Source organism: Dipteris shenzhenensis, chromosome 13 (assembly GCF_047967505.1).
Source record: "Dipteris shenzhenensis isolate YYH24624 ecotype China chromosome 13, Dip_SZ_1.0, whole genome shotgun sequence".
Taxonomy (NCBI): domain Eukaryota; kingdom Viridiplantae; phylum Streptophyta; class Polypodiopsida; order Gleicheniales; family Dipteridaceae; genus Dipteris; species Dipteris shenzhenensis.
The window spans coordinates 7,255,369-7,268,939 of NC_141608.1; the positions used below are offsets into that span (position 1 = coordinate 7,255,369).

Genomic DNA, 13,571 nt, shown 5'->3' on the forward strand with positions numbered 1-13,571 from the left:
AATGGAAGAAGGACTGAGCATTACATTCCATCATGTAGGGCATTGGAGACTAATCCACAACATGGTAGAACAGGGCACTGGAGTCTTGGATGTGCCTTGTTACAAGGCTGTTGATGCATTGGTCGTCGCTTTGCCAGCTAGGAGCATGGAGTAGAGGCCTTGCCATGTAGAGGCCTTAATGGTAGAGGTGCATCGTTGTGGCAGAGAAGACCCAAATGGGCTTTCATTGGAGGTTGGATGGCAAGAGCTGTTTGTAGATGGCCGTTTAGTCTTGCTAGAGAGGAGGCTGGCAATCAGAGGAGTCGATTCGAGGCCGTTCTGAGGTCATCGGTGGTGTCTGCTATAGTTCACAGAATAGTGACTATGGAGCTTTCCTTGTCGGTCGTCTGGTGGTGCAGAGTTGTTGGCTGCCAGCCGACATTGTGAGTCTTTTGCAGTAGGCACTGTAGTCGTAGGCGTAGTCATTGTGATCCTTTTAGTAGAAGCGCATAGGCGAGCTGTAGCAAGCTGTTGATGGTCGTATGCTTGGTTGCAGCCGTGCTTGTTGCTGGAGCTATCTGCTAGAGAAGGCAATGGAGCCTTGGAGCTCACAAGCTATGGAGCCTTAGAGCAGTAGCTGCTTGGAGCGTTGGAAGCAGCTAAAGGTGTTGCCATTCATTTAAAGTTGCCCACTCGGTTCAAGGTGCTACGTTCAAGATAGGGATCTCAATAGCCGATTGCTTAGAGAAGACTTGCAGTAGGCGCTATTGGAGGAATACTTGCAATAGGTGCATTAAGTTTTTGGTTGCCCCCAGATGCCTTCCAAAAATAAGATGCACATTCGACCGCCCGCGTGGTCCAACAGGTGAGGGGGGAAAATTTGTCCGGATGAACTAGAAGCTGTCCAAGGCCACAGGTGGGTGAAGGATAAAAACTCTTGTGCAACGCTTTAACTGGGGGTCGAACCCTTGTCGTCAGGCTCATACCCACATATTCTTCTTGAGCGAGCGAGGGCCTCGTGTTAGTGCTGATCATGCCGTATGTTAGTGCCGTTGCTTCCACAATGATGTTGTGCCCGAAGGTCAAAGTGCGACGTGGAAGGCATGACAGCTGTGTATAAACTTGGTCTTGCTCCTTGTATTTGTACAATTTTGAAGAAGATCCCAGTGAATTCCCCGGATTATGGATGCATCAGTTGCCCATGGATTGCCTTCCCAGCAACTCTCTGCTGCTCTCGAGTTGAACCGTCAATCGTCGGCTGATCGCGCCAGACAATGCCTCTTGTCCATCTCGCAAACAGACGCAGACGTAGACTCTGCCGCCTCCGAATCGCTCAAACCCTCCCTTACCGACGCCTTTCGCAAGGACACCGACGACGAGGACGAGTATCGTCGCAAGTTGATCTCCATCTCGTACGCGGAAGCTCCCATAGAACAACAGAATCAGCGGGAAAACGAGGTCTCTTCCGCAGCCGAGGTGGACGGGGAAGGCCGTCCGGTTGCCAAAGTGCCAGGCATCGAATGAGCGAGGATTGGTTTTTCGTTATGTCGGAAGATGTCCCAGGTTTAGCAGACTGAATCTCCACCTTCGTATTAGATCGTCGTGGCTCAAACAGTTGAAAGGTTTTTAGAGATTTTTCAGTTCCTATTGTATAATTTGGAGACTACCATGCTGACCATCTGCTCTGTAGTTGTTACTCTACCAACCGGCGCGAAATATCTAGATCTTTTTTCTCATTGTGCTTCTTTCCGCTTGTCCATCATACCACATCTTTCTGGGCGTGTTGAGTCTAGCCCCGTTTTGTCTATGTCGTCTCCTTTGGGACTACCAAGGGTTAGTCTTTTGGATTACCAATGCAGGCAAGGTGTTGTCCCAAGCTCCAAGCTCGTTTACAGGCAGGAACATGTTTAAGGAGGGAGGTACAACTAGGAGATAAGTGATTTTAACACGCTTGTCATAACCTGCTTGCTGCCAGTAATGAGGGTCGCTGTTAAAGAAGTTGCCATGAGAAGTGATCAGGGTGGAAAGATAGGAGCTGCTTACTCTTCTTATGAAGAGTTTGCAATTTAAGTGAACGTGTTCTTCTCTGTTGTCTGTATTAAGGGGGTTGTGGAAACAAATGTGTGCTTAAAAGAACGCTCTCCTTCAAATAACTTTATGGTTCAACATTTATAAGGATACAAATTCACACGACAATGTGCACTGTGCACACAGCATGGCTACAAATTGCACGCACGATAGTAGAATGATGAATCTAGATATGCAATTTCCAGAATGAATTAGTCATTACCATGATCAAGTCATGTCACAATTCACATTTTTCTAGCAACCTTAGGTATTCTTAAGGGGAAAAACCTTATGTTTAAAAACATGTTTTTGAAAATATTTTAAACGTTTCTGTCAAAGATACTGGCAACTATGATGCAAAGATGGAGTTTCTTCACCTCTTTCTTTTCCGCCTTCACCACTACCTAGCTCACTGGATCCTCTTGCTCTGGCCTTGCCATTGCCTCTTCACTCTGCACCTCAATCACTTTAAATAGGAGGTCCTAGCTATCAAAGCAGGACCATTATTATAAGTAACCCACAATTGGGTTAGTGACCATTTTTTTAACATGAGTTACATCAGTTATAGACTGAGGGTCTTGAAGTCTTTGAACCAACGATGCTAGAAAACTTTCACCATAGCTTATGTGCTATTCAAACGAACAATCCGATCTAAAAGTCAAGGCAAAGAGACGGCAATTGGGCAGTTTATCTGAGAGCAAGGCCCTCATCAAAGAGCTCAAAACTCATACTTTATTCAGCCACAAGTGTAGGAAAACCTGCTCAGAGAAGAGCTACACACATCTGTAAAGAAGGGGAATAAGAGGCCAAACTTAGAGGCCCTTTAGGTGGAAAATGGGGAGGGAATATAAGTCTCCATCCACCCCCTACTATGTACCTTTTGATGTGACATCTAATCCTATCTACTCTCCCTTCCTCCTTTGTGCCTACGCTCACAATGTGACCAAGATACTCAACCTCTTGTGCCATAAAAGTGCATTTGCTGGCTTTAGCATAAAGCTGATGCAACCTTAAAATTTCCAGCACTTGCTTGACATGTCTGATGTGCTTACATGCAACCTCAAAATTTCCAGCACTTGCTTGACATGTCTGATGTGCTCCTGCTTATCCTTGCTGTAAATGAGGATGTCATAAAAAAATACCAGCACATATTTGAAAAGGAGAGGCTGTAAAATCTTGTTCATGAGTGCCTGGAAGGTAGCTGGTGCATTGGTCAATCCAAAAGGCATCACCTTGAACTCATACAATCCCCTCTCTGTGCGAAATGCTGTCTTGTGCTCATCCCCAGCTTTCATTCTAATTTGATGATAGCCGGATCTCAAATCAATCCTAGTGAAAAACTGAGCACCCTTGAGTTTATCCAACAGGTCATCTATCTTGGGGATTGGAAACCTGTTCTTGATGGTGACCTTATTCAAGTCTCTGTAGTCAATGCACATACGGTAAGAACCATCCTTCTTCTTTACCAGGTGCACAGGGGATGCAAAAGGAGAAGGGCTATGAGTGATGAAACTCTTCTGAAGTAAGTCCCTCACTTGAGTTGCCACTTCCTCCCATTCTACCTTAGAGAGTCGGTATGGGGCCTTATTGATTGGTTTACTGCCAGGTTCCAAGACTATGGCATGATCTACATCTCTTCTCGGAGGCAACTGTGATGGCAAATCAGCAAACACATCTGCAAACTCTGAGAGCAATCTCTGCATCTCACAATCATCAACACGGGGAGTGCCACCCTCCTTAGTCACTGACACATTTAATGCATATATGGCACTGCCCCTCTTGAGCTCTCTGGCCAACTGCCTTGCTGAAATGACCTGCAATTTAGGAGCTGCAATACCATGCAATGTAACTGATCCATCCCTGTGGACAAAGCTGAGTGTTAAGGCATTGAAATCCATGCTGATTTTCCTTAGTGATTGCAACCAATCACAACCCTGGACAACATCTATTGGGCCCATGTCAAGAGCCAAGAGATCACCTGCAAATGTAGTCATCAGAGAACTTAATCCTTGCATCTTGGCAACAAGATCTACTGACCATATGCTGTCCATTGGCCACTTCTACTCTCAGCCCATGGTCTATCTCAGTAGCAATCAGTCCCACCCTTTGTAAGGTCTTGCAGTTAACAAAACTGTGGGTGCTACTGCTGTCCACCAACACATGCACAATCCTGCCATTAATCATTCTTGTTGATCTGATAGTATCAGCACTTTTGGCACCCATCAGGGCATGCGTGGAAATAGTATAAAGTGTTGGCTGGGCATCCCAATAAACCTCCCTTCCTCCGTCCTCGTTCACAGGAGCATTACCACTTGCATCTTCACATGCATAAAAAGGCATCGCATCGTGATGCTCCACAGAGAAGAGTGTGGGCCTACGGCCTCTCATGCCACCAGTGGGCAGAATCTCATATGAATGCGAAGCATGAGTGTCATGTACAGTAGCACCACCAGGATCAAAAGGAAAGTTAGTGCTTTTCATGGCTCCAGTGTCAGGAGCCTCATCTGCATCATGTGTTTTTGCCATCTCATCCTAAGACGTATCCAAAGAACCTGGGGCATCAAACCATTCCTCGTCATTTGAGAGGTCAATGGTCATGCTGAGCTTAGTAGCACTGTGGCGCATCTTGCACACATTCCTGTGCTCAGGAGTCCATTTCTCGCCACATTTAAAACATAAGTTGGCCTTCTTTCTGCTGTCCATTATTGCGTGTGTATGCTGTTTTATCTCAGCCTGCTCACTTCCAGCAGTAGGCTTGCCTCCAGGCTTGGCATCAGGATACCTGTAAGGCCTGGCATACGGCATCTTACTACCCGAGACAGTAGGAAAGCGGGAAATGGTGCTGCTGCAGATTTCTTGTCAGTCCACTCAGCAAACTTAGGCTTCGACTCAGCGTCATACCCCGTAGCGTGCGAGCTGCCCATGGCATTTCTGTGCTTGCCAGCATATTTAGGCTTGAATACTTTTGCAAGCTGAGCTGCCCTCTCAATTGTTTGAGGGTTATGTGCCTTCACATCTGCAGCGAGAGAAGAATTTAACCCATGGATAAAACGCAAGAGCTTTCCCTTTTCAGATACGTCCTGCACAAACAAGGAAAGCCTCCAAAAGTGCTGCAAGTACTCTTGGACTGTACCGGTCTGTGACAAGGCATGCGAGAGAAGAATTTAACCCATGGATGAAACGCAAGAGCGGACTGCCTAGTGTCATATTCTCCAGCCCAAACTGAGTCACTATAAACATGCATTTGCAAGTCACCCCCCTTGGGATGGCTTCAGGTAGGGCCATGTATGAACGTAAAGAATCTGCCAACATGTAATGAAAAGTGGCTTGCTGGCCACCACCAACTCCCAGCTGTGTAGAAGCTGCTGCCATCTGATGCATTGGCTACGTCTGGCTATATGTGCTCGCTGGTGGAGCGATAGGTGCATGAACCCCGCTAGGTCTCTCACATCTCTCCGAAATGATGGCATACCAAAGCTACTGCATCTTCTTGTGGTGATCTTCTATGACAATGATGATAATCATGGTCTTACCTCCTTGTGCAAACTTCTATGAAGACGTAAGTGTTGGAATATGAAGCCAAAGTGAGTCTATTATGAGTGTTCTAGGTGGTCTAGGAGTGGTTTTATAGTCTTGTGAGTCCTAGACATGCCACATGTCATATTGGGAGATATCCCATAGACATTGTGACTTTCTAGAGTCTATTGGCACACTATATAGTATTGTACTTGTCTATTTTCTATGACGTCAGTCAACATCAAGCTTTATATCATGTGAGTATTTGGGTTATCATTGCCTAGCACTTGTTCTTTCCATTATGCTTTCCATATTTCCATTCCATTCCTAGTTAGCTTGGCATTCTCCTACTGCCATGTCTCTTTATGTGGTATCGGAGCTACTTCCCTTCCTTGCTTCTTCCATGAGGTAGAGGGTGGCCGGAAAGAGAAGCTGCCCTCTTCTCTTGGAGGAGGTCCCCTTCCCTACTCCTCTCCATTGAAGGCTTCATCAACATTGGGATTCTCCTCCAACGTTGTCTTCTCCAACTTGAGCTTCTGTCACCTCTCTTCCCTTTCCTTGGTGAGCTCTTCTCCTTCCTTTAACTACAAAAACATCTTGGAGTGGTGCTATTTATGTCGCTCTCTCTGTGATCTGCGGACGATGTGACGCTTCTATCTGGATCTGGAAGCAGCATCACGACTTTGTGTCTTCAGGAAAGTTGTAGAGGACCTTGAGTACTACAATTTTTGTTTTTACATCATTGCAATCCGAGTTTTCTATGAAAAGATATAGCTCCTGCAAAAAGTGACGAAAATTATTCCTGGGCGCGGATTTTGTTCTTGAGCTCATGGGATGATAGTTTTCAACCTGCTGTCACTATCTTGATCTCCACCTCCATCTTTTGCTGCTCCAGTTGGTGCCCATGAAGCTAAGATGAGCTACCCACGATTTGCTGATCCATTGTCCTTTCCGCTCAGCAAAAGGCCCACCATCTTTTGTAAATAGTTCGTCTGTGCTCTCTGCCCGCCATCTAGCAGCCCACGTTGCTGCTGATGCTGTCCAAGTAGCTTTGCTCTCACTTGCTGTCCACGCTGCCTCTATCTTCTCTACCTGTCACTTGATGTGAGCTCTTGACATTACTTTGCGGTGACTCCTTCACGTAACTACTCCAACATTGGTGAAGACTTCCCGAGTTTGATGTAGACCACAGCCAAAGTGAGTCTAAAATGAGTGTTCTAGGTGGTCTAGGAGTGGTTTTATAGTCTAGTGAAGCCTAGACATGCCACGTGTCATATTGAGAGATATCCCATAGACATTGTGACTTTCTAGAGTCTAGTGGCACACTATATAGTGTTGTACTTGTCTATTTTCTATCACATCAGTCAACATCAAGCTTTATATCATGTGAGTATTTTGGTTATCATTGCCTAACACTTGTTCTTTCCATTATGCTTTCCATATTTCCATTCCGTTCCTAGTTAGCTTGGCATTCTCCTACTGCCATGTCTCTTCAGTAAGAGGCTAGCATCAGAGGGACTACGTGATAATCTCATAGAAGTAGTCATCTATCCTGTGGGACCACGCTTTTAGGGCGTATTTCCTTCACCTAGTTGTTGGAAGCCTTCTGGCTGCTTAACATAAACTTCCTCTTGAAGCTCACCGTTAGGCAAACTTCACGTCTATTTGGAAGAATTGGTCATTGATGATGGGCAGCCAAAGCGATGACGTCCATATGGTAGTCATCCTAGCTGTAGGAGCAAAAGTCTCTTTGTAGTCGATCGCTTTGCATGTGCATAGACTTTGACAGCAAGTCTTGCATTGTACTTATCCAAAGTCCTATAAGATTTGTACTTGGCATGATAAACCCACTTGGTTCCTATGATCTTCCTCTTTTGGGGTCTATCAACCAGGTTCCAAGCATGGTTCTTCATAATAGCCTCGATTTCTGTTTCCACGGCAGTTTGAAAATCCCCTTGCTTCTTAAAAATGACATCCATTTCTGTTTCCACGACAGTCCATGGCTTTGGAATTCCCTTTGCTTCTTCAAAGGTTCTTGGTTCGACAATCTTCTGGATCTGAACCACGAGAACATTTTGATGGTTGGTGCTTTCCTTTGAGACCTCCTTACCTCCGAACTGCTCTCTGGAATGTATTTGACTCGGTTGCTTGTGGATCGCTAGGAAAACAGCATCTCTGCTCACCACGAGCTTCTTTGTCTTTGGGTCATATAGCCGATAAGATTTTGACTCATCACTGTACCAACAAAGATGCACTTCTTGCTTTGGGGATCCAACTTTGTTGTATCTGCTTTGTTCACATGTACAAAAGCATCAGAACCAAAAATCCTCAAATGAGAAACAATGGGTTGCTTACCCTAGTATGCCTTGTATTGAGTTTTCCCTTCAGCTGCCTTTGTCTTTGTTGTGTTCAGGATGTGAACAACTGCATGGACCCCAAAAAGATTTGGGAGACTTCTTCCGTCTCAACATACATAGCCTCATCTCTATTATCACTCGATTCTTTCTCTCAGCTACCCCCCTTTGTCTGAAATGTGTGTGCCTGTGCTTGATTGGAGTGTGCAAAATAACTTCCAAAATTAGACCGACTATTCTGCAGACAGGCCGACGAAACGACTGACTCAGATGGACATAATACAAAGCATGTCTAGTGTCCCAACTGAAGCGTGGACACCTGTACTTTGTTGCCCCTCCCGGACAGCCAAAACACACCGTACACCTTGCTGCCCTGGAAGATTGCCAAGGGCGAAGCCCGGGCTATCTCTGCAGCGCTCAGCTCTTTTCAGGTCCTCCTGGATGTAGGCCAAAACCCTGCTGATCTTCTGCTCCAGTCTGCTTTTCAGGTACTGCTCCAATGGATAGAATGAGTGAGCCCAAGGGCTTCCTTTAATAGTGCCCAAGGGCCCCCAAAATGCACCAACCCAGGCAGCCCCAAACCAGCTGACTTGGTGGTGTGTGGGGTCCGGCCTGCTTGGCTCCGCCTGACCAGCCCAGGCCAGGCAGTTACAAACAGGCCTTGACCAGCCCAACCAGGCCTGTTTGTAACTGCCTGGCCATGTGGCATTCTGCCAGTGGCCCAGGCCCGTTATGGTCCCAAGTCGGGGTCTATACACTGATCCAGTCAATTGTAGACCTGCTCTAGGTTGCCCGCCATCCTTCTGGACCTGTTCCAGCACTTGATCATCAGCTCTGGCCTTGTTCTGACACCTGCTGCCACTAGTACAGTTCCATACAGGTGTGCCACGTGTCTCGTCTATTAGAAAAGTTGACCTCTCTCACATAGAGGGTATCCCGCAGCAGAAGACTGATAGTTAGCCCAGGAATTCACTATGGAATCAATGCTTCATCAAGTGTGTGTACTTACCAACATTCATGTACATGTGCAGACTAGCAAATAGACAATGCTCAGAGACAAATATAGAAGCAATACGTTATATTTCCGTCTGTCCACAAACTGGACAAGATACAATACAGAAGGTTCTCCGTCTAAATGCCTAACACCTCTAGATGTCTGATCCTGTGTGCTCCGCTGAGCATATGTAGACTCTCTGTTCATTCCTGATCTCTCCACCTTACTGCCTGGGTACAGCCCAGGTGGGCCCAGGTGGGCAGCCTCCTGTGAGCTAGGTCTGCAGCTTCAAGGTCTCTTTCTCCTCCCGACCTGGTCTGTTCCATAAAACCGGCCCATTGAACCCTCAAAACCGGGCCAAAGGACCTCACTTCTATGCAGGGGTCCAGCCCCTTTGTTGGAGGTATGCAACCAAACACAATGCCCGAGACATGATATCCCAGGCACAAATCCAGTTTACCTGGACCGTCAAGCTCCAACTGTGGTTCGTTGTTGTTGTCCCCCTCTAAGTCATAGTCACTATGCTCTTCTGACTTTGAGGTCGTGTCGAAGAATCCCCCTTTGCTTCAGTAACGCTAGCCAAGCAGCCAAATGATTCCAGGTTCGTTGCTGTCCATTTTCACAAAGGATCCCGACTCCTCTTCTTTCCATTCCTCAATGCCTGACATCCTGATAGTAACACCATGGTCCATGTATCTAATCTCAGCAACACACGGAGTGGCCACCAAAAAAAGGTCCCCTACTGCCACGTGACTCCTTTGACTCTGAGTTGGCACCCTTCTTTTTTTGATATTACCTAACTCTATGTATTTACTGTTGGCCACTGTTCATCACCTGGAGTACACTACAGTTAAGGATTGTAAGAGTGAGCATCTTCACCCAAGCATTGCACAGGGCTGATTCATTGTCGAGCACTGAGCACCTTAAAGTTAGTCTATTGAGGGTGGGCAAATCGGAGCGTCAACATTTTTGGCAATTCTGCTAGGGAAAGATCGATTGAGTTGTGAGTTGATGATCGATTGGATGGGGAAATCTAGAGGACTGAGATAGCAAGCCTAGAATTGAGAGGTCATTGAAAGGTTCATGTTGACTGGAACTTAATAGCTCTTACTAGATGAGAGTACACATATGTTTGTGGACTCTTACGTAATAGTTCGTAATTGCAGCCTCTCTTGGATGTTTTTTTGTACCAAAAAGCTCCAACTACATCCCACTTCTCATAGGTTGTTTCCTAATTATCCTTAAATGTTTCCTCAACCCTGTACTTAGATTTTGTGCACTGCAACAGAAAGTACAGGTCATCTTCCTCATTCTTCCCAGAATCTGCGACAACTGCAAAGTTATCTCCCTCTTTTAGATAGTCAATGAGGTCATTGAAACTCTCCACAAACTGTGGTGAGTCGTTTGTCTCTCCATTGTTTGTCACTCCATTTGAACGTAGAGGGAAAACTTGAACTCCATGGCCATGATCAGTCCAGAATAGACCTAGAGAAGCTAGCTGGTGAGGCAAGCAAAGAATAGAAGACAACTTACCCGAAAGAAGACAATGGCAAACCAAAGTCTGCGCAAGGTCACACGTACAGGTTGCAGAGCGTTTACAGGGCGGGGGCAGGTTGTAGGTACTTAATCTTCCAAGATTTAATGGACGGGAGGTGTGAAATTTGAAATTCATGGGAGTAGTGAAATTTCAGCCGTCGGTTTTTTTCCCTCCGACAATACACGTTAACAGAATTGGGTATCCCAAACAAGTGCAATGTGGCCTAAAATGCTTCAAAACACAAATAGGCCAAAGGGCACGTATCGTGTTTGATGCTGTGTATTATTAAATGTAATGACCTTTGGCATGCTTATGAGCCATATAGCAAGCAAGTGCATGGAAAAAGAAACAATTCAAAATTGTAAATAGTTTTGGATTTATTAAAATATCTTTGCACATGCACAAATTACACTTTTTCAACTTCTTTCATTTTAGGGTGAATCTAGATACCAATACCAACAACTATTAATGTTTTATGACCACCATGCACTAGTCCCAATAGTTTGGATTTCAAATTTTTAATCTGTTTTGGTTTTCAACAAATCAAAAGAAAGTTATGGAGTGTGCCCTCAAACGGATATGCATCACTTTAGCACAACATTGGAGGTCCATTAACCCATGCATAATGATCTCATCTAGTTGTGTCCTTGGGTTGAGGAGAAGCTCACATAGTGTACTTTAGAATGATTACTTGGTTGCATGTATGTATAGAATAAAATTTTGATGTTTTTGAATAAATTGCTATATCCTACAGTCTTCAAGATGCATGCTTCACATGCAACATAGCACTTGTAATGGTTTGACGGTCTTGTTCCAAATCCTTATTTCATAATTTTTTGCTCTCATGTTCAAGTTTGGAATGTGTACTACAACTTGAAGACAAAGTTTGTCAAATTTCATTGAGCAATGCATAAGTTATGGGTCATGCAAGATACCCATATACAAAAAAGTCATTGAACCTTACCAAAAATGGCTTCACCCAAGCAAACAATGACCCTATGTCATTGAAAAGATTCCTCTATTCATTAGAAGCATTCATGGTTTGGAAGCATAGTTGTGCCTTGGCATTGAAAGAATTTATTTTTTATTTTTTACTTTTTCAAATTTGGCATGTTTAGGACTGTGTTAATATGTAAGACAACAATAGGAAAAGTACTAGGAATATCCCAAGTCCACTAATCTGCTTAGACTCACAAATATGGTCCATTTTGTGAGAAATTTGATATGTATTTTTAAATAAATCTATAAGCATCAAACTCAACACTTTAGGATTACATTAATGACTACATCTTGAATAAATATGACTAAGAGAAACTTAATATCTTTAAGAACTTTGTGGGAAAGTTACCTCAAGTTCCTTAGGCATCATCACCCACATGTTGTGTTCCTTAGATAGAAATTTAAGTGTTTTGTACATATTTTCACGTGCTCATTATTTGAAAACTCAAAGTTTGTATTTTTATTCGCGATATCTCATGTCATGCACATCTAGAGTCTCTTTTATCTTTATTAATATTGATTTTTGTATTTTCTGATAAACTGTTTGGGTTGCATAGCATTATCAACTAATCTAATGCAACATTGTCACTATTGGAGCACTATTATAAAGAAATAGGCTAGAAATTTCATTGAGCATTCCAAAGATGTAAACTTGGTCTCTTCCTCATCTCTTCTCAAATCAACTAGCATAAGAATTTATTTTTGTAATTTTATTCAAAAAGAAAGTAAATGCAAGATGGTTTAAAATCCTAGAATAAAAATTTTTAGACTTGGGACACAATAGCAAGAAACACAAACAACAAAAATATTAATGATAGTAAGCCAATAATATTGTAGTGCTAAAATGGTATGGACCTAGAAATCATATATGACAAGTAGCTCATCTCCTAGGTCTACATTTTTTGTTGTAATTGTTATGACATATCCAATTTCATCCAATGTTGCACCTTTATCATCTTACTTCCATGGTGGCAAGCCAATAATAATAAAGTTATAGTGGAAAATTGGTATGAACATGCCTAGAAATCATAGTCAACAAATTACTCATCTCCTCGATCTACATTTTTTGTTGTAATTGTTATGATGTATCCGATGTCACCCAATGTTGCACCTTTATCATCTTGCTTACATTTTGGCAAGCATGGAAAATAGTGTCAACATGCATTTATATTTTGTTTACAATATTGGAGCTAAATCATGGAGCTATTGATGTAGGCTAGCTATATTACATTTTTCAACATCTCCCACAATCGTCACTATTTCCATATTTGGTTGTACATGGTAATCCTAAAAACGTGTGTACCTCACCATCCATGGATTGTGTTGTACCAAAATTTTCCATGCTTCATACTGGTATTGTGTTTCATTACATGGACACAAATCCACATCTTATTTCACCTAAAAATGGGATCAACAATCCTTTTCTTGCACCTACAATTATTGAGTCTATAAATAATTGTAAATGCCCATTTAATTCAAAGGGTGCTTTAATAGTATTGGAAGGTTGTGTGGCCAAATTTGCAACTTTTCTTGGAGTAAAATGTCTTGAAGATGTCCTTTATGTTATTGTACTTTCTATTTTATTGGCCTTCTTAGGATGATATAACAAACTTTGTAAAGTAGAATGACAATAGTGAATCTACCAATTTTATTGAAATAAGGAATTGTTTGCTAATTACTAAGTTGTCGCATGTTACCTTTGCTAATGTTGCAAAGGTTGAAGGTAAATCCTTGAAATTCTACTTGTAATATATTGGTGCGAATATCCAAGCTATCAATATCACTTAATATTCCTTCCATATTACTCATATCCACATCTTAAAGTTTGCAATATCTCCCTTTATTTTAGAGACAACCTCCTTCATACAGGTTATCCTACTATCCTCTGAAATGAGACCCTATCTTTATGTGATAAAGAGTAACTTGATTCCCAAAAGTGTTTTGGAAGAGACATGGAGCTTGTCAAGTTTTTAAAATGTTTGATATTATCCTTACATTATCCATACAAGGCCTGACCTTGAACCATAAGTTAGCCAACTCCATTGGCTATGTTCCTCTAAGATATGCCTAAATTAAATAAATAAGACAACTACCTCTCTTTGAGTACATTATCATGTCATTCATG

General features: G+C 43.1%; 1 protein-coding gene across 1 annotated transcript; it reads left to right on the top strand.

Annotated features, from left to right (window-relative positions):
* The first annotated feature begins 1,137 nt into the window (after positions 1-1,137).
* On the top strand, positions 1,138-2,005 carry LOC147894969 (uncharacterized). Its single transcript, XM_087384108.1, has one exon. The coding sequence runs from the start codon at positions 1,162-1,164 to the stop codon at positions 1,501-1,503; it is 342 nt and encodes a 113-aa protein (XP_087240234.1). The 5' UTR covers positions 1,138-1,161; the 3' UTR covers positions 1,504-2,005.
* Positions 2,006-13,571: the final 11,566 nt, after the last annotated feature.